Source organism: Grammomys surdaster, unplaced genomic scaffold (assembly GCF_004785775.1).
Source record: "Grammomys surdaster isolate TR1022 unplaced genomic scaffold, NIH_TR_1.0 185, whole genome shotgun sequence".
In the NCBI taxonomy this organism is placed as follows: Eukaryota; Metazoa; Chordata; class Mammalia; order Rodentia; family Muridae; genus Grammomys; species Grammomys surdaster.
In genome coordinates, this window is record NW_021604630.1 from 16,805,057 (window position 1) to 16,829,256 (window position 24,200).

The 24,200-nt window shown below is 35.4% G+C and overlaps 1 protein-coding gene across 7 annotated transcripts in view; it reads left to right on the forward strand.

Annotated features, from left to right (window-relative positions):
* Positions 1-24,200, forward strand: part of Pcm1 (pericentriolar material 1) — a 95,687-nt gene that overhangs the window by 14,349 nt on the left and 57,138 nt on the right. For 4 of the 7 annotated variants that reach the window (XM_028768316.1, XM_028768318.1, XM_028768321.1 and 1 more), the window contains exons 2-13: positions 3,190-3,304; positions 5,174-5,419; positions 6,423-6,692; positions 8,054-8,224; positions 8,411-8,527; positions 14,844-15,021; positions 17,487-17,596; positions 19,078-19,294; positions 21,161-21,359; positions 22,222-22,395; positions 23,064-23,218; positions 23,336-23,562. In XM_028768316.1, coding sequence (XP_028624149.1) covers positions 3,209-3,304; positions 5,174-5,419; positions 6,423-6,692; positions 8,054-8,224; positions 8,411-8,527; positions 14,844-15,021; positions 17,487-17,596; positions 19,078-19,294; positions 21,161-21,359; positions 22,222-22,395; positions 23,064-23,218; positions 23,336-23,562 — 2,160 coding nt within the window. In that variant the 5' untranslated portion in view covers positions 3,190-3,208. The remainder of the gene's footprint in view (positions 1-3,189; positions 3,305-5,173; positions 5,420-6,422; positions 6,693-8,053; positions 8,225-8,410; positions 8,528-14,843; positions 15,022-17,486; positions 17,597-19,077; positions 19,295-21,160; positions 21,360-22,221; positions 22,396-23,063; positions 23,219-23,335; positions 23,563-24,200) is intronic. The other 3 variants (XM_028768320.1, XM_028768322.1, XM_028768319.1) reach the window with 2 other exon arrangements.

Sequence of the window (24,200 nt, forward strand, 5' to 3'; positions counted from 1 at the left end):
TGGGGGTTTGTGTTATTGTGTAGCTCTGGCTGTCCTGGAGTTTGCTCTGTAGACTAAGTTGGTGTTGAACCACAGAGATCTGCCTGGCTCTGGCTCCTGAGTGTTGCTGGGATTTAAAGTGTGTGAGCTTTGATTCTTGGTACATTATTGCCAAAATGCCTTCTAGAAAGATGATACCAGCTTATATTCCTACAGTATCTGAGGATTCATTTTGCTTTTAGTGTCAGTCAGTATTAGAAAATAATTTATGTGAATTTTAGCAAGTTTAATACTTTATTATTTTAGTTTGCAGTTGGATTTGATTACTATTTTTATTTTATATTTACTTTTTTCCTTTTGTATACTTTTTTCCTTGTTTTTCTTTTATAAAGATGGGAGTTGTAGATGTGGCTCAGCTAGTGAGAGCATTTACTGCTCTTGCAGAAGACTTTGATTTTCAGCATTTAACTATATATTTCATACTTCTCTCAGATTCCTTCCCCAATCTATCATTTTTTGTCAGAATTTTTGGAACTCACTTTTTGTGTAAATACAATCTGAGATGGTTTTTATTTCTTTGTGTTCTAAATTTAGTGAGATTTCTTCTTGTTAAAAAAAGTTTGGTTTTTTTTTTTTCCTCATTTGGTTTTATGGAAGTCCCATTTCATTGACACTTCTGTTTTTAATCTATTATCTTGGTGTTGGGTGAAATGAGCTTCCTCTGTGAAATGGCTAGAGCTTTAATGACAAAGACTTTATTTTTTGGATGTTTTCCCGGATAACTTTTAGGAAATAATGATGTAGAGAGATACTGGGTTATATCTTTGGGAGATATGGGGAAACTGTTGCTGAATACTGTTCCTGTGTTCTGTGCTTGAGGTTAAAAGTTCTAGCTAAGCAAAACTGCTAAGATTCTAAGCCTTTGCTAGGAAATTGTCCAGTCTGTTGAACAATCATATATCACAAAGTTTGAAGGATAATATTTTTAATGTTGTGTTTGTTGACTAGTAAGCAGTTTAGCTCTGTTAACAATTATTACTACATTTTTCTAGTTGGATGTATCTTTTGTCTTTTGGATTGTTACATATTTTGTCATTAAGTGCATCATTTTTCCTCTTTAAAATTGTTATTGGTGATATTTTGATGTTCTATACTTTTTAAAATGTGTGTTCCTTAACAATATCTTTTTTCTTTTTCCTATTATTACTTGTGTTTCATGTTTTTCTGCTTGATAGAATTTTTGAATAGAGCCAGGTGACAGATATACAGCATTTTTCTTTATTCTTTTTTTTTTTTTTTGGGTTTTTCGAGACAGGGTTTCTCTGTATAGCCCTGGCTGACCTGGAACTCACTCTGTAGACCAGGCTGGCATTGAACTCAGAAATTCGCTTGCCTCTGCCTCCCAAGTGCTGGGATTAAAGGTGTGCACCATCACTGCCCGGCTCAGCATTTTTATTTTAATAAGATTTTCCTCTATGTCTTAAAGAATGGTTTTGATAGCATCTAGTATGTTCTTTGATCTGGGGAGGTGGCTTACTTGATAAAATGCTTGCATACAAGTGCAAGGACCTGAGTGACTTGAGTGTGGTTCCCAAAATCCAAGTGAAAATGCTGGGCCTGCTGGGAGGTATTTTTTAAGATTTTCAAGTTAATTTTATGTCACTCTTGTGTGTTTAGTGAGATTTCTTCTTCTTAAAAAAGAATTTTTTTTTTCTCATTTGACTTTATGAAAGTCCCATTTCATTGACACTTCTGTTTTTAATCTGTTTATTATCTTGGTGTTGGGTAAAGCATAAAGTAAACACTTTCTTATGTGTTTAATTTTATGTCACTTTTATTTTGAGATAAAATTTTAATATACTGCATAATTTGTTATATATTACTCTAGTAGATAGTATAACATTAAAATATCCATAAGGCAAGTCTTTTTCAACCATGATGTTTGGTTGAAAAACATGAAATGAGTTAGGATCTTAGTGTCAAAGAAAACTGAGTTTATAATTTTTTGCACTTTTAAAAACTGAATGATTCTAGTAAAATTACCTGTTGAAGTTGATTCTTTTTGTTTGTAGTTAGTGACTTTCTATATTAATGTTATCTCCGTGTTTCCTCCTTTATCTGTCCCCCTTTCAACATGGTAATCCCATAGATAGTAGAAATCCAGAATCTTCCTTAGACCATTTAGAAACCGTTTGTCATGGTCATTTCTACTTCTGATCCTCTGCTCCTGTTTTAAATTTGTTACTTCTATTTCTCCTTTCTGATCTGGGCATAATATTTAGTACCCTTATTTTTATATGTACCAGTAAAAATTTCATGGGATATTTTGCTAGGGTTGGTGACCCACACTTCTAATTCTAGTACTTGAATCTCAGAAAATAAAACAGGGTGTATGGAGAAGGTAATCCGGTAGAGAGATGCTTGCCCCAAAGCCTGACAACCTAAGTTCAATCCCCAACTTCCACAGTGGAAGTAGAGAACTGCCTCCTGCAGGTTGTCTTTTAGCCTCCATCCCTGCATTGTGGCATGCACCCTCTTCCAATAAACAAACAAATAAATAAATGTAATTAAATCCTCAAACAACAATACCACCAAAAATTTAAAAAAAAAATCTGAAGACAAAAACCTCTGCAAGGAGGATTTATGAGTTTGGTAGACTTTAGGGAGATTGACACAACACTATGAGAGACAATAAGCACTGTTTGAAACGTGTTTAGTGCATTTGTTCTGTTTTATTTGAAACAAAGTCTTTTAAATAGCTTATATAATAGCTTAAATAGCTCAGGCTGGTCTGGAACATGTGATTCTCCTACTTACCTCCTAGTTCTGAGATTACAAGCATGTGCTACCATCTCCATTATGTAATGTGTATAGCACATAAATCAGTTTCTCTGTGATACGTGTTTCATACTGTAGTTCTTAAAATAAGTGTTTGAGAGATTCCTTTATGTAACTAAGTTTGATAGAATGTTTTAAAATCTCAAGTTTGGGCCAACAAGATGGTTCAGCATATTAAAGTGCATGCCATACAGACCTGGTGATCTCAGATCACACAGTGGCAGGAGAGAACTGACCTCTGCACACATGCTGCACTATATACCTGTCTGCACTTACATACAAAAACATGCATACGCACAATATAATTATAAGTACATTTTAGAATAAAGTTTGTCTTTATGTGTTAAAAATTAATTTTTGTTTATTTTGCAGAGAATTAATTAGAGCCAACATGGCCACAGGAGGAGGTCCTTTTGAAGAAGTCATGCATGATCAGGACTTGCCGAACTGGAGCAATGACAGTGTGGATGACCGACTCAACAATATGGTGTGATATTTTACTGTGGATGGTGTATTACTGTTCAGTGAGCCTTTCCCATCAATTGTAGTCACTGAAACTCTGTAAAAACCTGCAGGCAAATAGACTAAGGGACTCTTGGTTGAAGACACTTTAGCTGAAGTTAATAGAAAGCGTGAATTAGCTTAAACTAAAAAAATGTTTTATTAAAAGTACTTTTAATAGGTGAAAGTACTTTATGGAAGCCATGTTAAAGGAGTAGAGCTCAGTTTTAGTGAAAAGAGTAACTGTAAAACTGTTCACAGTTGCTTTTCACCCCTGTGCCTGTGCTTCTAAGAACTTTTCCCTGACCTAGCTTTCCCTTCCAGATCTGCCTTTTCTCTCTCTCTGGTTTGTGCCATAGACTGAAATTGCCTTTTTGAAGATTTGCAGCCATGAAGGAAATTATATACTAATTTAAATTTATGATTATCTAGCTAAATTTGGATTAGATTTTTTTCCCCACTTGTCAGTGTCCTGAAACGGATGAATTAAATAGTATAAAAGGTTCTCAGGACATGAGACAGTTCCTAGGAAGGCGGAATTTCTTAGAAGTGAGGACCGTACTAAGCAGTTTTATTACAGTAATAGCTAAATGACTTTCAGTGTGGATAATGTAGGAATGCATTGTTGTTTCTGTTGAGTGAATTCAGTTATGTAGGTATGAGTAAATGTTGTAGGTATTTTCTAGGTAAAATATCATTTCATTCTGTATTGCATAATATGTAGTTGATTATTGCCTATAAATTCCTAATGGGAACAATAATAGTGATACTGGTGCTTGCCAAGTGCTAGACATTGTTCTAAATACTCATGCATATTATTTTTAATCTTATTTTTAAGGTACTCTATTTTAAAGATTAAGAAATCGAAACCGTGTGAAATTAAGAGATTTGCCTAGTGTTTCTTTAGTAGTAATTGCTTTGGAACCTAGGTCAATTGTATTTCTATCTTCTTTTGTTATACATGGAGCTTTTCATCTAAAGGAGCTTGTTAAAGATGTATTTACTTCACTTCTTAATTTAGAACAGTTTTTTTTTTTTTTTTTACCTTTTTTAAGACAGGGTTTCAGTACATACCCTAAGCTAGCTGCCCTTGAAGTCTTTTAAACTCTCCAGCTTCTTGTCTCAGTCCCCTCAGTGTTGAGATTATAGATATGTATCATAACAGATAGATGGGAAGAATAGTTTCTAGAAATGCTTTTGAGCTGGGCCTAGTAGTGCATCCCTGTAGTCTTGTACACATTGATAGACTGAAGTAGGAGAATTATGAATTCAAGGATAACCTGGATTGTGTAGTGAGTTCAAGGGACTCTGAACTAACAGGACCTTATTTCAAAAAAGAAACTATTGAAAATATTAAAATTGAGGACTGGACAGGTGGCTCAGCGGTTAAGAGCACTGACTGCTCTTCCAGAGGTTCTGAGTTCAATTCCCAGCAACCACATGGTGGCTCACAACCATCTGTAATGGAATCCGATGCCCTCTTCTGGTGTGTCTGAAGACAGCAACAGTGTACTCACATAAATAAAACAAATACATCTTAAAAAAAAAAAACAAGAAGAAAAGAAAATATTAAAATGATTTTCATGTTGGGATTTGTGATTTGGAGCTTAATATTTATTATTAGTAATAGGAAGGTAATAGACTTTTTAAAGACCAAGCTGAAATATTAGGATAGATGTAATAATGAAAAAAACGGTTGACAGAAATAAATCTCTAAGGTAGAGTATTTGCATGTGAAAATGTCCTGGAATTTTAACATCTACACCAAAGTTTGTTTTTTTTTTTCTTGAACATACCAAATTATTTTTCTGGTTTGATATAGATCAGATTAACTTTTGCTTTTACTTTTTTAAAGGAGTGGGGTGGCCAACAGAAGAAGGCCAATAGATCATCAGAAAAGAATAAGAGAAAGTTTGGTGTAGCAAGTGATAAGAGGGTAACTAACGATATTTCTCCGGAGTCATCACCAGGAGTTGGAAGGCGAAGAACAAAGATTCCACATACGTTTCCACACAGTAGATATATGACTCAGATGTCTGTTCCAGAGCAGGCAGAACTAGAGAAACTTAAACAGCGGATAAACTTCAGTGATTTAGATCAGGTTTGTGAATTGCTTTCAAAATAAGATGTAACCGTGGGAAGTACTTGAAATGGATTAAGTAGTATATCTTAAGAATAAAAGATTGGGAAGAATAAACGTTTATCTGTGGGAAGAATTTTAAATTCTGATGATTGTATTATCTTTGGAGAGAAGCAGAGTTGTATTTTTATATTTGCTGAAGCTACTTTTCTCTCTGGGCTACTTTCTAATAGCTAACTTAAATTATAAAAGGAGATTTTGCTAACCAAATAAAATTGTTATGAAGTTTAGTACATTTATTGGATAAGTGTGAATGTGCTTGGTTATCTAAAGTTTAGAATATAACTGACTTATAATAAAGTTCACCAAAATAAAGTTTAGATCTAAAGACAAATAGAAATGATAATAATAATCTCTTCACTGCTCTTTTTACCTATATTTTATTTTCATATCTCTGTCTTGCAGAGGTAGAGATTTCCAAACATGTAGAATAATAGGTTCAAGTCTAATATGACAGTGATAGTGTAAATGATTCTGTAAATGTACTATATACACATAAGCCAGCCATTAAACTGATTTGTGTGTGTGTATGTGGTGTTGGAGTTTAAACCCATGGCCTTAAAGATACTTTGTAAACAGTCTATCTCAGCTGTAGTGCCAGTTCTAAACTGCTTTTTTAAATAGCGTTTCATGTTGATAAATCATTGTGCTTATATTCTATTAGTTAATACCGATTCATTGGATCCAAAACCTATATGAATTTTGTTAAATGAAAAGCAGTATGGATTATAATGTATTCCACAGTACTTGTGTTAGACTTTGTATTTATTAACTGTATTATCTCAAAAAAATGAGAATGAGAGTAATAAAATTTTGATAATGTAGCATTTTGTAGATCTGAAGCTTAAAGCTCTTTTACAAAACTATATCCTGATCATCTAATGTTGAAACTAAGAGCATTAGAATCTTAAAAATTTGTTGAAAGATTAATGTTTATGTGATTTGGTTTCCTTTTTGTGTATAGAGAAGTATTGGAAGTGATTCTCAAGGTAGAGCAACAGCGGCTAACAACAAACGTCAGCTTAGTGAAAACCGAAAGCCCTTCAACTTTTTGCCTATGCAGATTAATACTAACAAGAGCAAGGATGCTACTGCAAGTCTTGCAAAAAGAGAGACGACTACGTCAGCACAGTGCAAAGAGCTGTTTGCTTCTGCTCTAAGTAATGACCTTTTGCAAAACTGTCAAGTCTCTGAAGAAGATGGGAGAGGAGAGCCTGCAATGGAGAGCAGCCAGGTAATAAAATGGGTTTGTTTGGGTGGCTGTTTTACAGATTTCAAAGTATAAACATTAAGATCTTAAAAAGTATTAGCCTATGGATATAGGAATTTCAGTTAAGTAGAATTAGTTTTTTTCTAACCCTCTTCAATAATCTACCATATTTATTTTAAGAACAATAATAATTTATTTCTAAATGGTTGGGAAATTACATATTTGTGTTCATTAAATCTCTAATTTGTGAAATACTGAACTGCTAATTTTTAATAAAGGGGGATTAAAATCAGTATGGTGAGGCTTTTTAAAAAAGAATTTTGTTCAGTGTAGCTATTGGGGCTGGAGAGATGGCTCAGTGGTTAAGGGCTCACATGGCTCTTGTGGAAGACCCAAGTTTGGTTGCGTACATACTAGACAGTTCACATCTCCTGAACCTCTGGTTCTAGGAAGATCCACTATGTCCGCTCTTCACAGGCACCTGTGCTCACATGTACTGCCTACATACATGTATACAACTAAAAGTAAGGCAAATCATGAAAAACAGAATAAGACAATGTTGATGTTTCTGGAAAATATTTTCAAAAGTATACTACTTTTAATTTTATTTTTATAATACTACCAATTATTTGTAAAGAGATGTAACTTACAAGGAATATTTAGGGCCAGTGAGATGGCTCAGAGGGTAAAGGTGCTTGCTGTGCAGGCCTGGCAACGTGAATGTGATACCTGGAACCCATTTAAAGGCGGAAGGAGAGAACCAGTGCCATATTGCCACATATGCCTCTGGCACATGTGTACATACATATACATATATAGTGCACATGTGAGTACCACCTCACTCCACACCCTCGCCACCTAGTGGAATATATAAATAATTTCTTAGCAATTTGTTTTATAAATACAATAATTTTGGGGCCTGTCGAGGTTACTTAGTGGGAGAGCCTACACTGCTTGGGTCCTGGCAACTCTGTACGGACAATGAGGGAACAAGGAAAGAACAGACACATGGCTGAGCTGCTGTGAATTGTATGTCTGGACTTCGCTCACTGGGCTTCCTCCGTTGTTTACAAGCTGCACCTGAGCATTTAGTACCTGGAAACCACATAAAATAGGACAACACCAACTCCATACAATTTTTCAGATAATATAAACTAAAATAATTTTATAAATACTTTTAAATTGATGGTGATTGAAGTTTATTGACCATTGTGTTTTAATTAAAAAAACTAATTTTAATTAAAAATTTCTTGTCTGTATAGATTTATATGGTAAACCTAGATTTATCTTTGTTTGATAACACTATTACTATGGAGTAAATTATGCTTGGTGTTATATGTTGTATACTGCCATTCTTATATTTCTTTTTAATATTTTTCTTACAGATTGTAAGCAGGCTTGTTCAAATTCGTGACTATATTACTAAAGCTAGTTCTATGCGAGAAGATCTTGTAGAGAAAAATGAAAGATCTGCCAATGTTGAGCGTCTCACTCATCTAATAGAGCACCTTAAAGAACAAGAAAAGTCATATATGAAATTTCTCCAGAAAATTCTTGTAAGTTTTAGACTTTTTAAGTGATGTATGTTGAGTTATTTCTATGATGCACCATGTACAAATAATGACGACATTCTGATGTCACTCCAGAGGAGTTAACATATCTTCAAAAATCGTGCCATCCATTATAACATTTTTATTGCCCTTTTTAATAGTTGTATGATTTATACCACTAAAATATTTCAGGCTAGAGAAAATGAGGAGGAGGATGTTCGGACTATAGACTCAGCTGTGGGATCTGGTTCTGTAGCTGAGAGCACATCGCTAAACGTAGATGTGCAGTCTGAGGCTTCAGATACCACGGTAAGCGGCTTTTTGGTAATTAAAGTGCTGGAAATGAAGATTTAAGGTTTTCCTCCAGTTTTCAAGATGATAATTTTTGGCATTCTTTAGTAAAAAAGTGTATTCTAGGAAAGAAACCCTCAAACTGTTAATGGTATATATAGTTTCTAAACATGGACGTTTGAAAGCTTTATTACTAACATTGTTGGAAATCTAGTCACTTTTAGATTTCGTTGCACAGAAATGTCAGTGAAATTGGTTTTGCTCAGCACAGCTTTCCTAATTTTAAGAAGCATTGGCAAAGCTAGATTCATCGGAGGTATAAGAACTGTGAAGGGGGTGTGATACTCATGAATATTAAACATGTAAGAAGTTTCCACATTCATTTTCTGGTGAAGACTCATTTTGAATGTGCTAAGATCTTTTAGAATTTCTCATGCTGTAGTACTTTAGCAGAGCTAGAAGTCTAAAATGTTGAAATAATGCCTAATAAATGAGACAGGATAATATTGACAATATTATTTACTGTCAGTGAAGAAAAAGTAATGTTTCTGACTATAAAGTAAAACTTCCCCTTGGGGATGAGTAATTTATAGAACTTTGGAGAAAGAAAGAAAAGGTTATAAGATTGTTCAAAGAATGTAGTACATTTCAGAACTGCTTGGCTTTTAAACACTTTTATTTGAACAGATGTGCACTTGTCTGAAGTGCATGTGATAACCAGTCCACCATGAAAACAACATAATCATACACCTGTGTAACTGTTAAACACGTAGTACTAGTAAGCCTTTTGTTTTGAAATGATTAGCACCCATGTATTGATTTTTATAATATATTTCAAAATACCATTCAGCACTAGGAATTTGAGGGTTTGTTTCCTTTTACTACTGCTCTATAAATTTTACCTGTTTCTTTTCTTCTCCCTGTCCTTCCTATTTAACCTTTTTTTTTTTTAAATAAGGAATTTGATGTTTTTTCTTTCTATTTAGGAACTACTTAAGGGGTTTGATCCAAACAGTTGTTGAAAAACAGATTCTGCTGTGGGAAATTGTTTTCTGTTCATAGTGGGCCTGGGAATAATTTCTCTCTTCTATACCAGCAGAAGCAGAAGGGTTGGGGTTGGCTGGTTAAAAGATTTTATAGGAGAGGTATGGGGAATGATATGGTTGATTATAATTTACATTCTAAAATCCAAAGCATTTACTGTGATGAGAATTTTCTTCATAATGACAAAAAATCATAGCTTTTTGTAAATTGTTATGTACCTAATAAATGTTAAAATATGCTTTAGCAGTTTTCTGTACTTGAAACTTATCACAGATATAGTGCTTGCTTATATTTAATAAGTAACTTCATTCTATAGAAACTTAAAAATCTAATTAAATTTACTTCCTCTTGGGGATGGCTTTGGGTTAATTTTTTTAAAAAGGTGAAATAAAATATTTTTGTATTTATTTGCAAGGCTGGCTTATATGTTAAACAGGAGTTTGTGTTAAGAAATTAACATGTTACACTATTTAATAAAGGTGGCATCTTTTAGTCTGAGAATTTGTCCCTGCATTGAGGACAAACTAGGGAATTCAGCTTCACAAGAACAGGTTTCAGACATTGACATAAGTCCTAAAGGGAAAGGTGACAAAGCTTTCAGAATGACAGGGAACTGAGACCTAATAGGAAATGTAGCCGAAAACGCGGATTTCCCTAAAAGGTATACTTCACAATGTTAACTTGAGAAGTCTTTAAATGAGCAGTTCTTTAGTTCTATTTCTTCCTTACTTGCTTTTCTGTTAACTGCTTAACTCTTAACTCTGTATTATCAACACCATTAATATACTGTAATCTGTTTTAGTAAAATGATGTTGCTAAGAGTTTTTATTTTTTATTTATAGTTTTTGCTTTAGAATATACCTCTGCATGGATAAAATATGGTAGCTGATTTTGATTTATTATAAATTATAAAGGATTAGAAAAATAACTTGTTCTTTTCCTATTGAAGGTTTAGCTTATATAAAACATTCTTAGACCTTGACAGTTGCTTTTGTTTATAATACTACTGTTTATGAATTTGAAAGATACTTTAAAATTTTTGTATTATTACTATAGAAGTTCATTAGAGAAAAAGAAAATAGTATAAGATGTTAAATTTTCTGTCCTTAATGGAAGAAATTATTTTTTCCTTGTTTTGGCTTATATTTGTGTTACTGTTTAAAACCCTTTCTTCTTCCTCTCTCTTTCTCCATCTTGGGGGAAAAAAAAAGATTTAGCTAGTTAATTTGCTAATTGGTGTTTTTATGTTTTGCTAGATTTCCTTCTTCAGTGTTTGATTTTAATTTTTTTTTTCGTTTCCTGTGATTTGTATAAAAGTCAAGAAAACTGTTTCTGTAGTTCTTCTAGTACATTTGAAAGAAATAGTATTTGTAAAAGCGTGTGTATCCTTTTATCAAGAACAAAATATCATTTTAATAGTTTGGGGTATACCTAGTAATTTTGTAAGTTTTAGTACTAGCTTGTTACTAGTGATTAATTTTTTACTTTGTTTTCCTTCCTTCCTTTCATTCATTCTTTCTTCTATCTTTTTTTTTAATGACTTTTTTTGGTGTGTCCGGGGTCATCTTTAGTTATACAAAGCATTAAGCTTAAGGTAGTAACCCTTTAAGCAGAAAAGTATCTGGTTATCTTTAGACTTAATAGTATTGAAGGGACCCAGGTATGCTTTAAAATTTGTCTTCCTTCCTTATACCGTTGGCAGGCATTGCAGTGTATTTTCCAGGGCTTTTTTTTTTTTCTTCTTGATATTAAAGGAAAAAAAAAGGCCTTTAGAGTTGCCCCAGCCCCCTTTTTTTAAAAAAAAAAAATTGGATATTTTATTTATTTACATTTCAAATGGTATCCTCTTTCCTGGTTTCCACTCTACAACCCCCCTATCCCATCCCTCCTTACCCTGCTTCTATGAAGGTGCTCCCCTACCCACCCACTCCTGCCTCACCACCCTAGCATTCCTCTAAACTGGGGCATCAAGCCTTCACAGGACCTAGAGCCTCCCCTCCCATTGATGCCAGATAAGGCCCCTTTCAGTCCTTCCCCTAACTCCTCCATTGGGGTCCCTGTACTCAGTCTGATGGTTGGCTTCGAGTATCCTCTGTATTGGTCAGTATCTGGCAGAACCTCTCAGAAAACAGCTATATCAGTCTCCTTTCAGCAAGCACTTCTTGGTATCAGCAATAGTGTCTGGGTTTGATATCTGCAATGGAATGGATCCCCAGGTGGGGCAGTCTCTGGATGGCCTTTCCTTCAGTCTCTGCTCCACTCTTTCTTTGTTCCTGTATTTCCTTTAGACAGGAGCAATTCTGGGTTAAAATTTTGGAGATGGTTGAGTGATTCCAACTCTTAACTGGGGAGTCATGCCTAACCTCTGGCTATGGTCTTGACAGAGTCTCCATCCCCTGTGTTGGGTATTTCAGCTAATGTCATCCCTGTGGGGTCCTGGGAGCCTCTTGCTTTCCTTTACGAGATCTTCTTTCACCCTGTGGTAGTTTATGAACATTAAGAAAACAAACAAAAAACCAAACCAAAACAAAAAAAAACAAAAAAACCTCCAAATTCTTCTGTTTCTGTCTCTTGGAAAGTATTCTTACAAATTAGAATGATTGTAACTTTAAATTGCTCAGGGATTTGTCATAATTTCACTATTCTTAATCTTGGTTTTTTAAAAACTATTTTTATTGTGTGTGTGTATGCCTGTGATGGGCCACAACATGCATGGGAAGGATAACCTGTATCTCTCTCCCAAGACAGTGTGGGTCCTGAGGATGGACTCAGGCCATCAGACTCAATGCTTAGCTTTATAACAAGCTCTCTAGTCTGCTGAGCCGTCCTGCCAACCCTGTCTTGATTCTTAAGATCATCCTAATGGAGCATACTTGCACATAATTCACAAATGGTTTTAATTGGACAAAACCTAGTCCCTTCCATCTCTTCCCTCTAAGAAACCTTTCAAATATAGCGTTTTGAAGAATAGAGGAAAAGGATTGAGCTCCTATGTTAGAGTCGGAGCTAAAAACAGCCTTATGAGTTGCAGGTTGATATGAAATGACAACTATCTACAAAGACTAATATTTTTGGTGTATTTTATAGATGTAATATTTTGTATTATGTAACAGCTTCGTGTACACCTCTCCTTTGTGAGAGGAGTACTGTCCCACCATTTTTTTTTTTTTTGAGACAGCACTTATAACTGGACCAAATAGACTAGTGAGATTGGCCATGAGTTCCAGATATCTATTTCTCTCCACCTTTGAAGGAGTTAGTTTACCTTTGAAGTGTGAACCACTAGGTCTGGCCTTTTTTTTTTTTTTTTTTTTTTTTTAAATATAGGTTCTGAGGATCCAACTTAAGTTCTTGTGCTTATAAGTCAAGCAATTCAATTCCCTCCAATCCCCCATTTTTAAAGACAGAGTCTTACTATGTAGGTAGGGTCCATGGCTAGGGTGGAACTCCTATGTAGACCACAGTGGCCTTGCATTCAGAGTTGTACCTGCCTCTGCCTCTCAAGTACTGAGATTTAAGGCATGTGTCACTGCACCCAGCTTCTCAGCTTTCTTCATAGTTGATTATAAATACCAGTCTAAAATGTAAATTATATGTATATAAAAGTTGTTAGATGTCATCAACCTGCACTAAACTTCTAATTTCATCTTAACTTTCTCTGAGTATTTAACTGTACTTTCTTCCCTTTTTCCCCCCATTTCTAAGTCACAATGTAAGATGTTGTCATGGCTACCCATTCTTATTTACAATATTGATGGTTCTACTTGGGAGGAGGTAGATGGAAGAGGCTTTGTATAGCGCTGGTGAAGGATGTCATCCAAACTTCTTGAGCTGTCTGTGTTCCCTGTGGTTTCTCTAGAAATCACATGTGCCCAGGGAAAGTAGATCACTGTATTTGTTTTTACTTTCAAAAGAAATCATTTAACTTTTTACTTGCCTTAGAAATTTTAGGGGAGAAATCACTTAAAATTTTATATTCCCAACAAAAATTTGCTAGTGTGGCAAATTTCAAACAAAGTAAATACATTAAAGGGAATATTTAATGTTAATGGATTAAAATAATAGAACTTTTAAATATTTTGATGGCAAATCATTTATGAAGAATACCTTTACAGTATATATTTTATATCTAATTGGTCTTAAAATTTATTGTTTGGGGCTATATTTACATTTCTGTTTTTGATTAGTTTCGTTCAGCTGTGTTTTAAGTTTTAATTTTGTGTATATATGTGTTTGTTTTGTTTATTTTAACACATGAGGCCTTAAGCAAAGACTTTGCCACTAAGCCGTATCTCCAGCCCACTTGGTCATTACTTCTCTAAACATTTTTTCTTTTAAAATATTGGTTTATTTTATAAGTATTTTACCTGCATGCATGTGTGTGTGTCCTACGCATGTCTGATGCCCATATAGATCAGAAGAGGGTGTTAGAGCCTAGGACTTAGAGTTACAGATGGTTGTGAACCTCTGTGTGAGTTCTGGGAACTGAACCTGGCCTGGGTCCTCTGCAAGAGTAACAAGTGTGTAACTGCTGAGTCATCTCCAATCCCATTGGTCGTTTCTTCTAAGTAGTCCCTATTTACATCTTTTATGTTGCATATAGAGAGGATGATAAATTCTTAGTGTATTGGGGAAGTCTTCCAGACTCAGTTTATCCCCCAAACTCAGCTGAATGGACATAATTTAAGAAGTAAAAAACTAAGAAAAATACTTGGTATAAAGTAGAGTTTTCTGCTTTGTTATATACTTAATGTACTTCAGTTAGGCTTTTTACATAAGATAATCAGCAAATATATTTAAAAATTGTTGACCTTGGCTAGAAGTTGGTATGTTTATTCTCTGTGTGTGTCTCCTCCTCCCTCCCCCCCAGTCCCACTTAGCTTGCTTTTGTCGTACATGTTAAAAATCATCTTCTGGAATGGGTAGATAGGTTTGTTACCTGATAGATTGTAGAGAAGATCTTTGAAATGAGAGCATTAACTGGGTATAATTTGTATTTTGTTCCCTATTATTTTATCTGCAGTATGTACAGCAGTTGCCTTCCTAGATTTTGAACCTTCTGTTTTATAAGAGTTTTTTTTTTCCCTTTCCTTTTAACTCCTCATAGTTTTTCACTGTAAAATTACCTAATTTTTAATGTGGGACATACCAATTTCTAACTCTATTAAAACTGTATCTAGAGTTGTGTGTATAATTGAAACTAGTATCTGCTGTGCTTTGCCATTGGCAAATGAAACAGGACCATGGATTTCAATTGTCAGGTATCAGTATTGTTGGTCTTATTTTTCAGGCCAGAGATCCTCAGCAGGAGCCTATGGAAGAGACAGAAAATTTGAAGAAACAACATGATTTATTAAAAAGAATGTTACAACAGCAGGAACAGCTGCGGGCTCTACAGGGCCGACAGGCTGCTCTTCTAGCTTTGCAACATAAAGCAGAGCAAGCTATAGCTGTGATGGATGATTCTGGTATGTGATAGTTGTAGAATAATAGTTTTAGAAGAAAGGCTTATTAACTGTTTTGCAAAGTGAATGCTGTTACTATATAATCAGATCTCGGTTGTTGACTAGTTTAGCAGCCCGCAAGCAGGTTTACTCTGTCCTATGCTTTTCTCTGGTTATACAGAAGAGGTTGCTCCTGGCTATCATACTGTACGGTGCTGACAGACAGTTCCTTTTCATCAGAGAGTACCTTTGAGAGGTAAAAGAGACAGGCCTGTATGTAGTACTGTTTTGTAACCTCAAAGTGATAGGCTCTTGTTTCCTTTGTTTCCATTTTGCAGGAATTACTGCTTGTTTTTTTTTTTTTCCTTCTGTTTTTTGTTTTAAATCTCATTGAGCTAAGATTGTTCTTTATTTGCCTTGCAAAGAAGAGTTAAAAAATCATTAGTGAGCCAGATCTGGTATCGTAACACCTGTAATCCCAGCACTCAGAAGGCTGAGGCAAGGAGGCTCAAGAATTAGGTATGGAGAGATGAGTCAGTTGGTAAAGTGCTTGTCCCACAAGCATAAGGACCTGTTTGGATTCTCAACAACCACATTAAAGCCAAGGGCAATGGTACACATCTGTAACCCCAGCTCCGGATGGAGTGTGACTAAGAAAGATACCCCAAATCAACCTCTGATGTACACATATGTGTACACAGACAACTGAATTGATTAGTATTGTCTTAATTTTATAGTCTTATTGTCATCAAACGTGTTTTATTAGGTTAAAAGTAAGTTTGTTGCTTATTAAAACTCAATAAAAAGCTAAGGATTTTTTTTAGTTTTATTTTTAATTGACAGATAACAATTGTATATATTTACAAAGCGATATAATAGATTTCCATTAGCTTAATTATGTTTTCTCATCAATTCTAAGTTTATTTATCTTTGAGCATTATAATTAGTCGGTTTTTTATTATTTGTTTTTGCTATTTGGGGGACATAGTACATTTCATGAGGATTACTTACAGGATTGTGGGTTACTTACAGATTTATGGGCAAGTAAGCAGTGGCTGCACTACTGAAGTAGTGTCTGTGTCATGCCCGTCAGTCAGCATGTAACTGCCTTTTCATCCTTGTGGAGCAGCAGGGCTCACAAAGTTCCTAAGCTCTTCTCCAGAAGCTTGAGTAGTTGAGTTTACATTATCTTGTTGGATCATCAGAATTGAAGGGTACAGTTTCTGACAGTTTCTGACTTGGCTAGAGTTTATATAGAATATTAGTATAGAAAGCTATTGAATTTTAGGTTGAAATATACAAATAATTTTTTTTTTTACAAAAATACACTATTAGGAATTTCATTAAAAGTCTGTAACTAGGAGATTTAAATTTGATCTGTATATACTTTTTCAACAAGAACTTTAGCTGAATAATTTTAAAACAATTTCCCCCTGTGTTTATGAAATTTTATTGAAGGAAACTGATGAAAGCAAGGGTTAGTGTTTCTAATTTGTTCAGAGACACAACACATTATCTTTGGAGAAACAGTGCTTTATTTACTGCCTAGCAAGTTGTTTGTTAATTACCCGAATTGTAATTTTGGTGTTTTCTACAGAGACTTTAGACTAGAAAAAAGTTTCTGTCAGTCTCAAATACTAGTTTTTAGTTTTTTGGTGGTTCTGTTTTGGTTGGTTGGTTTGTTTTAGTAGAAAATGATGGTATTTTCTAAAAACAAAACAAACAAACAAAAAACATTTTGTAACTTTTGGCTTTTAAAGTTGAAAGTCTAAAAGAAAGGATAAAGATGGGTACTGCATAGTAGAGCCGTAGGTATTGTCAGAATTGTCTTCATAAATGTGCTTTAGAAGGGTGAGAGGATTTTTGTTGTTTTGTTTCTAATAAAGATAAAACCTGTGGTTGTTAGTGTAATTGCTGTATTACAAGCAACTACGTCAATAAATCTGTCTATTCAACTGTGGGAGTACAAAGCTTGGCTAGCTGGAGTTGGTCTACTTTATGGAATGGTTTTATGGAACACTGCCATTCTTGTTCGCATATTGCTGAGTTTTTGGCTTTTAATGGGAGAAAAAGGTGGTTGAGGCAAGAACTGTATTCCAGAGAGCTGTGCTAATTTTCAGTCTATACTTTGAAGAAAAGCGTGCCTATTTTCTGAATTGCAGTATTGGTTTTCTTGGAGGAGGCAGAGTCAGCCCTGTTCCCTCTCTCTGATAGAACCTTCCTATGTCTGAGCCAACAAATCACATTTACTAATTGGGGTTACAATCCTAGCCTTCCTTGTTTGTTGAGATTGAAAAACATGAGTCATTAGTGTTTAGTAGTTGTCTCATTATTTTTCCATTGTCAGATATAACTTCTAATAGAATGATTGGCTGATAGATAAGATTATTAAAAGTTTCAAATTATGTTAGGTTGAAGTTCTTCCTTCAAAATTTATGATTAACCTGATGCTTCTTTATACTGAATATAGTATTTAATTCTGATTTCAGTTGTTACAGAAACTACAGGAAGCTTATCTGGAGTCAGCATCACATCCGAACTAAATGAAGAACTGAATGATTTAATTCAGCGTTTCCATAATCAGCTTCGTGATTCTCAGGTGATTGATCTATATAGTTAAGTTTAGAAATCACATTAATTAACCCAGTGTGTCTCAAGCCTTAGTAAACATAAATATCACTTGGCCTGACTGTTTAAAAAATGAAGCTGAGTGGTAGTGGGCACAGTTTTAATACCAGCACTAGGAAGGCAGAGGCAGGTGGATTTCTGAGTTCAAGGCCAGCCTGGTCTATAGAGTGAGTTTCAGAACAGCCAGAGCTGCACAGAGAAACTCTGTCTTGAAAAACGAAAAAGGGGGGAAAATGGATGCAGAACCCTTCAACCTCCAAAATTATGATTCATAAGATTTGAGTGGGTCCCATATGATCTCATTGCTATTCTTGACACTATCCTTTGAGAAATTCTAGGTTAGAGGAAAATCTACTTTGTTAGGATTTATTTTATTTTCTTTGTATATGTGTACCTGAATGTGTGTGTGTGTGTGTATCCTATGCATAACAGAGATAGAAGAGGGCATCAGATCCCCTGGGACAAGTGTCACAGTGATCATGAATGCTTGATATGCACGCTGGGACCTAGGTCCTCAGTAAAGTAGCAACTGCTCTTAACCAGGGAGCCAAGGGTCCACACCCAGAAAAGCCTGTTTAACTGTGCTGAGTAGTAGGGCTCTCTGTAGGCTGTTAGATAAGCATTCTTTTAACCTCTTTGATACACTAGGTGGTTATAACCTTTGAGACTTGAAGTTAAGCTATGTATGGTGGTTCATACTTTAATCCCGGAACTGGGAGGTAGAAGCAGGTGGATGGACCTGTGGATTCAAGGCCAGCCTGGTCTACACAGTTCGACCCAGGACAGTCAGGGTTGCATAATGAGACCCTGGCTTAAAAACAAAACAAACAAAAAAACCCAAAAACCAGAGACTTAAAATTAGTTTTAAGTTTATGCTCTTGCATTATTTTATCTTACTGACAATTTTAAGAAAGGCTTTTGAGGGAGGTGGAGTATTTTTGTTTGGTTTGGTATTAACCCAAAGTCTTACTTTGGGAGACAGGCTGACCTCACATTTCCATCTTTCTGTGCTAGCCTCTTAAAGCACTAGGATTACATGCTTGTACTGCCATGTCTAGCAGGCAATTTTAGAATTAATAATGTCTTAGTTTTATGAACTTCATAAAACAATGATATGCGTGAGAATTTTGAGTGTGTGAGATCTGGAGAATTATGGGTGAACTTTGCCTCTCACTGGGATGCTTGTCTTGTCCACAAAGAAAATTAGGTGAGCCATTCATTTTGGACAGTTATCTAGCAACAGTTAGTAAAGTGTTCTAATGAACCCTGTCAAACCTTAGGTAAAGAAGCTCTCAGATACTTGATGGACACAGGTTTAAGATTGATAGTGGAAGGACTGTGTTAATAACAAAATAGGAAATAAAACAAAAGTAAACATATAGTAAAATGCAATTTAATTTTCCTTGTTTTAAATGATCTTTTCCTTTTTATCCTTTATTTTTTAAACTTAAGCCTCCAGCTGTTCCAGACAACAGAAGACAGGCAGAAAGTCTTTCATTAACTAGAGAGATTTCTCAGAGCAGAAATCCCTCAGTTTCTGAACATTTACCTGATGAGAAAGTACAGCTTTTTAGCAAAATGAGAGTACTACAGGAAAAGAAACAGAAAATGGACAAATTACTTGGAGAACTTCATAACCTTCGAGATCAGCATCTGAACAACTCATCATGTGAGTAAATCCGATTCAGCAGTATTATGTAAAGGGCATATAAGTACACATGCTGGCACATAGGAGTTACTTAGTACGTATTTGATGGGATACTAACTAGTTTCACAAAAAACAAAATATTTGAAAAAGAAACTTGAATCCTTTTAATAAGCCAGTATGTGATAAGAGCCAAATAGATGTTAAATCTATTCATAAAAGAAAAAAAAATAAAGTTGGGATAATTTAGAGCTAGTCTCTAGTCACACTCTCAGTCCTAGTTCCCACCCCACAGTAATAGGAGCTCTTAAGTGCTAGACCCCCGCTCTTAAGTGTGTAACCCCCGCTGGCCATTATTACTGTAACATTCCCAGTTTTGTCTGAATAAAATACTCAATTGGATAAAAACAGCATTTTTAGAGTCCCCATTCTTGAACTAGAAAGATGGCTCAGCATTCAAAAGCACTCACTGCTCTTGCAGAGCATCCAGGTTTGGTTTCCAGAACCCACATTAGGCAGCTCCCAACTGCCTGTCATTCCAGTTCCAGGGGGTCTGATGACCTCTGGTTTTTATGGGCACCTGAATACAGGTGATGAACATAGATTCACACAGGTTCATATACATAAAATATAAATAAATCATTCAAAATAACAGAAGAATTGGATGTTCTCTTGTGTTTTGAGACAGGATTTTACAGTGGTGATCAGGCCCACTTCAAATATGCAGTCTTCTCGCTTCAGTCTTTCAGGTCTGGGATTACATAGTTGCTTTGCCACACCCATCTTGGAATAGTAGTTCTGTATACCTCACATACCTCCTGTTTCTCTGCCACTTTCAAAGGAACCTGACCATTTCTGCCCTGAAACACACTCATTTCACCCCTCTTAATCTTAGCTCCCTTTCTCTTCTTGTAGAGGTTAATATCAGTTGTTAACTGTTTAAGAACAGGAAGACAACTAAGGAAAGCTTAAAATTTGAAAGGTCTCTTTAGGGCTCTGTGTCAGGGTTTCGTTTTTTTGTTGTTGTTTTGTTTTTTTGGTTTGTTTGTTTTTTGTTTTTTGTTTTTTTTTGGGTTTTCTGAGACAGTGTTTCTTTGTGTAGCCCTGGCTGTCCTGGAACTCACTCTGTAGACTAGGCTGGCCTCGAACTCAGAGATCTGCCTGCCTCTGCCTCCCAAGTAATGGGATTAAAGGAGGAGTGTGCCACCACCGCCCAGACTCTGTGTCAGTTTTATATACAAAGGAAGTCATACTTTGCTGCCTGACAACTCTTAAGAGACCACTCCTTATAGCACACCATGTAAGAGCAGAAGTAAAAGGAAGAATGATTAAAGAACAGTGTAACAAGACCATTGGAAACCAGCTGTGATACTGTGATAATTGTGGCATTCAAATGAGAAGTAAACAACGACAGTCCCGTTGAGAAATAAATGGTTGTAGTTTTGAAGTAGTTGGAGGTAGAAAATTATAGTCTTACTAATTAATTACCTGCTAGGATTGGCCTTTTGTGTTCTATATGTGGGACATAATGACCCACCCTCTTTAATCTCAGACAACTTTATCCTATGGTTCTTTTGGTTGTCTAATATATAGCATTGTAATTCTTGTCAGTTTCTATCTTGCTTTAACCTTCTATTTTAATCTAGTAGCTATGATGCAAAAGTTCTATACAGTCTGGAAGGAGGAAGTAAAAATATTTTTCCTTCTGTATTTTGATGTGTTTAGTTGTTGAGCTATGTTAACAAGTGGCCAGTGTATATACATACGCTTTCAAGATTTAAATCTGCAGATTTTAAGATGCTAATTAATTTTATTTTGTTTGTAAGAATCCAAACTGTAAATATATGCTGGTGCATGCTGGTAATTATTTATTTTTTCTCTCTTTCATAGTTGTGCCTTCAACTTCTCTCCAAAGAAGTGGGGATAAGAGAAGTTCAACTGTAGCTCTCTCTGCTCCTGTGGGCTTTGCAGCAGTTGTCAATGGAGAGTCCAGTAGTCTTATCTCGTCTGTTCCTTGTCCTGTTGCCCCTCCAGTTTCTCAGAATGAGGGTGAAAATGAAAGTCATCTAAATCCAGCTGAAAAACTACAGTAAAACACTTTTTGCAATCATTCTTCACATCTATTAAATAATTAGATAATGAAGATAATACTTTAAACTGTTGAAAATTCGTAAGAAACTAAAGTTTAATAAGATAAACATTTTTAAGATATATGGTGGAAGGAGGAGGAGGTGTAATATTAGTGAATCTTTATCAGTTGGCTAAAAGAAATATGGCATCACTCAGGTACTTTCTGTAAACTGCTGTTAATTGTTTTTCAGAGAAAGGATTACAAATAGCAAGAACTATAGCTAAAATATTTTAATATTCAAACAAGCCCCATGGTCTAGAGTAATACCCCTAAAACTATATTATATAAGATTCTGTCAGTGTAAACAAAACACTTAGGAAGCCTTTGCTTCTGCACCTGAAAAACAGGGGAGGATGTATATGACATTCAGTTCATGCTGTTGGAGTTTTGTTTTGCTTTTTGTTTTTGTTTGTGTGTTTTGAGACAGTGCCTCACTTTATAGCCAGTCTTGGCTGGTTTGGAACTCACTGTGTAGACAAGACTGGCCTTCAACTCACAGAAATATGCCTGCCTCTGCCTCCTAAGTTTTAGGATTAAAGACATGTGACAACATGTTCAGCTGAAACTTTTTTTTTTTTTTTTTTGAGACAGGGTTTCTCTGTATAGCCCTGGTTGTCCTGGAACTCAATCTGTAGACCAGGTTAGCCTCGAACTCAGAAATCCACTGACCTCTGAAACTATTTTTTCAAATTGACAGATGCCCTGAGAACTTGGTCTAAATATGTATGTGTGGGTGTGCCAACTGCTTTTAAGTGTAAATAAGGTTTTTTCTTTTATTTAAAATGGTGTTGGTGTTAATGTTACTTTTTTTTTTAATCAGGAAGTTAAATGAAGTTCAAAAGAGACTGAACGAACTGAGAGAATTAGTTCATTACTATGAACAAACATCAGATATGATGACAGATGCTGTAAATGAAAATACAAAAGATGAAGAAACTGAAGAGTCAGAATATGATTCTGAACATGAAAATTCTGAACCTGTTACTAACATTAGGTGACAACAAGTTTCTTCTTTCCAATGTATTCATCTAAACGTATACATGTATGTGGAGTTGGGGCAGGGAGATACTTCAGTGAAGTGTTCATTATTAGCTTCGTATTCTAGCTTTTACCGTGGAAGTTACCTGTTAGTGTAATAATCATTCTTGTCCTATGAAGAAAAAGAAGGAAGTACCGAAGGCAATAATTTAGGAAAATTGCTGTTTGTTAGCGAATGTAAGTAAGTTTAGGAAGTATCAAATTTAGCATTTTCTTTCCCTATTTCTATACTTTAGGTATATTTTGAGTTTTCAGATGCTTTTATTTATAAACGTCTAAGTTTACGGAAAAGCAAATAAAAAAACAGGAGTCTGTTATTAAGAATTTCAGCTTAGTCGGGCAGTGGTGGCTCACGCCTTTAATCCCAGCACTTGGGAGACAGAGGCAGGCAGATTTCTGACTTCAAGGCCAGCCTGGTCTACAGAGTTAGTTCCAGGACAGCCAGGGATACACAGAGAAACCCTGTCTGGAAAAAACAAAAAAAAAAAAAGAGAATTTCAGCTTAAATGATTTAGTTAATGCTATTCTTATTTGCAAATACATTATTATAGGTCTAAAGTACATTTTTAATTTTTATTTATTTTTTGTTGTTGTTTCAAATATCTTGACTTTAATTTCTTTTAGAAATCCACAGGTAGCTTCCACCTGGAATGAAGTGAATACTAACAGTAATACACAGTGTGGTTCTAATAATAGAGACGGGAGATCAGTTAATTCTAACTGTGAAATTAATAACAGATCTGCTGCCAACATCAGAGCTTTAAACATGCCTCCATTAGGTATGATCTCCTATATTCACAGGACATTTTTCATGTTGCTGTTGTGAAGTAGATATCTTTGATTTATACTCTTAATGTCTTAAAATCACGTTCTTGAATGATTCTTGTTTTCAACAGACTGTCGGTACAACAGAGAAGGAGAACAGAGGTTGCATGTCGGACGTGCTGAAGATGAGGAAGAGGAAGTAGAAGAGGAAGGAGTCAGTGGGGCTTCATTATCTAGTCGTAGGAGTAGTCTGGTTGATGAAGCACCAGAAGATGAAGAATTTGAACAGAAGATTAGTAGACTCATGGCTGCAAAAGAGAAACTTAAACAGCTCCAAGATCTTGTTGCTATGGTGCAGGTCAGTTTGTTGAAATAGTACAGTCATGTAAGATGAACATTCTGTGTGTGGTTGATAATTATGTGGTATAACTTCTTTTCTTTTTATTTTCTTACATTGAACCTTCTTATATTGAAGGACCTGCACATATACTAACCAAGCATGGTACCACTGAGTGACATTCCCCAGCCCACCATTTGAATCCTAGGTGTTCCCATTAAAGGGTTAGTAGTTTACATGCTATTGTAAGGGGCCCCCAAGGGGAGTTGTGCGCACCCAAGGAAACACGGAGACCGGCTTGATGCAAAATAGCAAAAGGTAGTTTACTGACAAGGGCCCTTGGGTCGAAAACACATCCCATGCAAGGGAAGGATTTCGACGACTAGCTCTGACAGTTTAAAGTTTATATAGGGAATGGCGCAGGGGGAAGGGGGAGAGCGGGAAACTTTGGTGCGGTTACATTTGATTGGATATTTTAAACATCAGCAATAGGTGTAAGTTATCATTTTGGCAGGCATAGCAAGCTTTTCCTGGTGGTCATGATGACTTGTATTTTTTTGTATTTTTGGCCATGAAACCTCAGACCTTCTGATAGGAGAATAAAAACACCAGATGGGCCGGGCAGTGGTGGTGCATGCCTTTAATCCCAGCACTTGGGA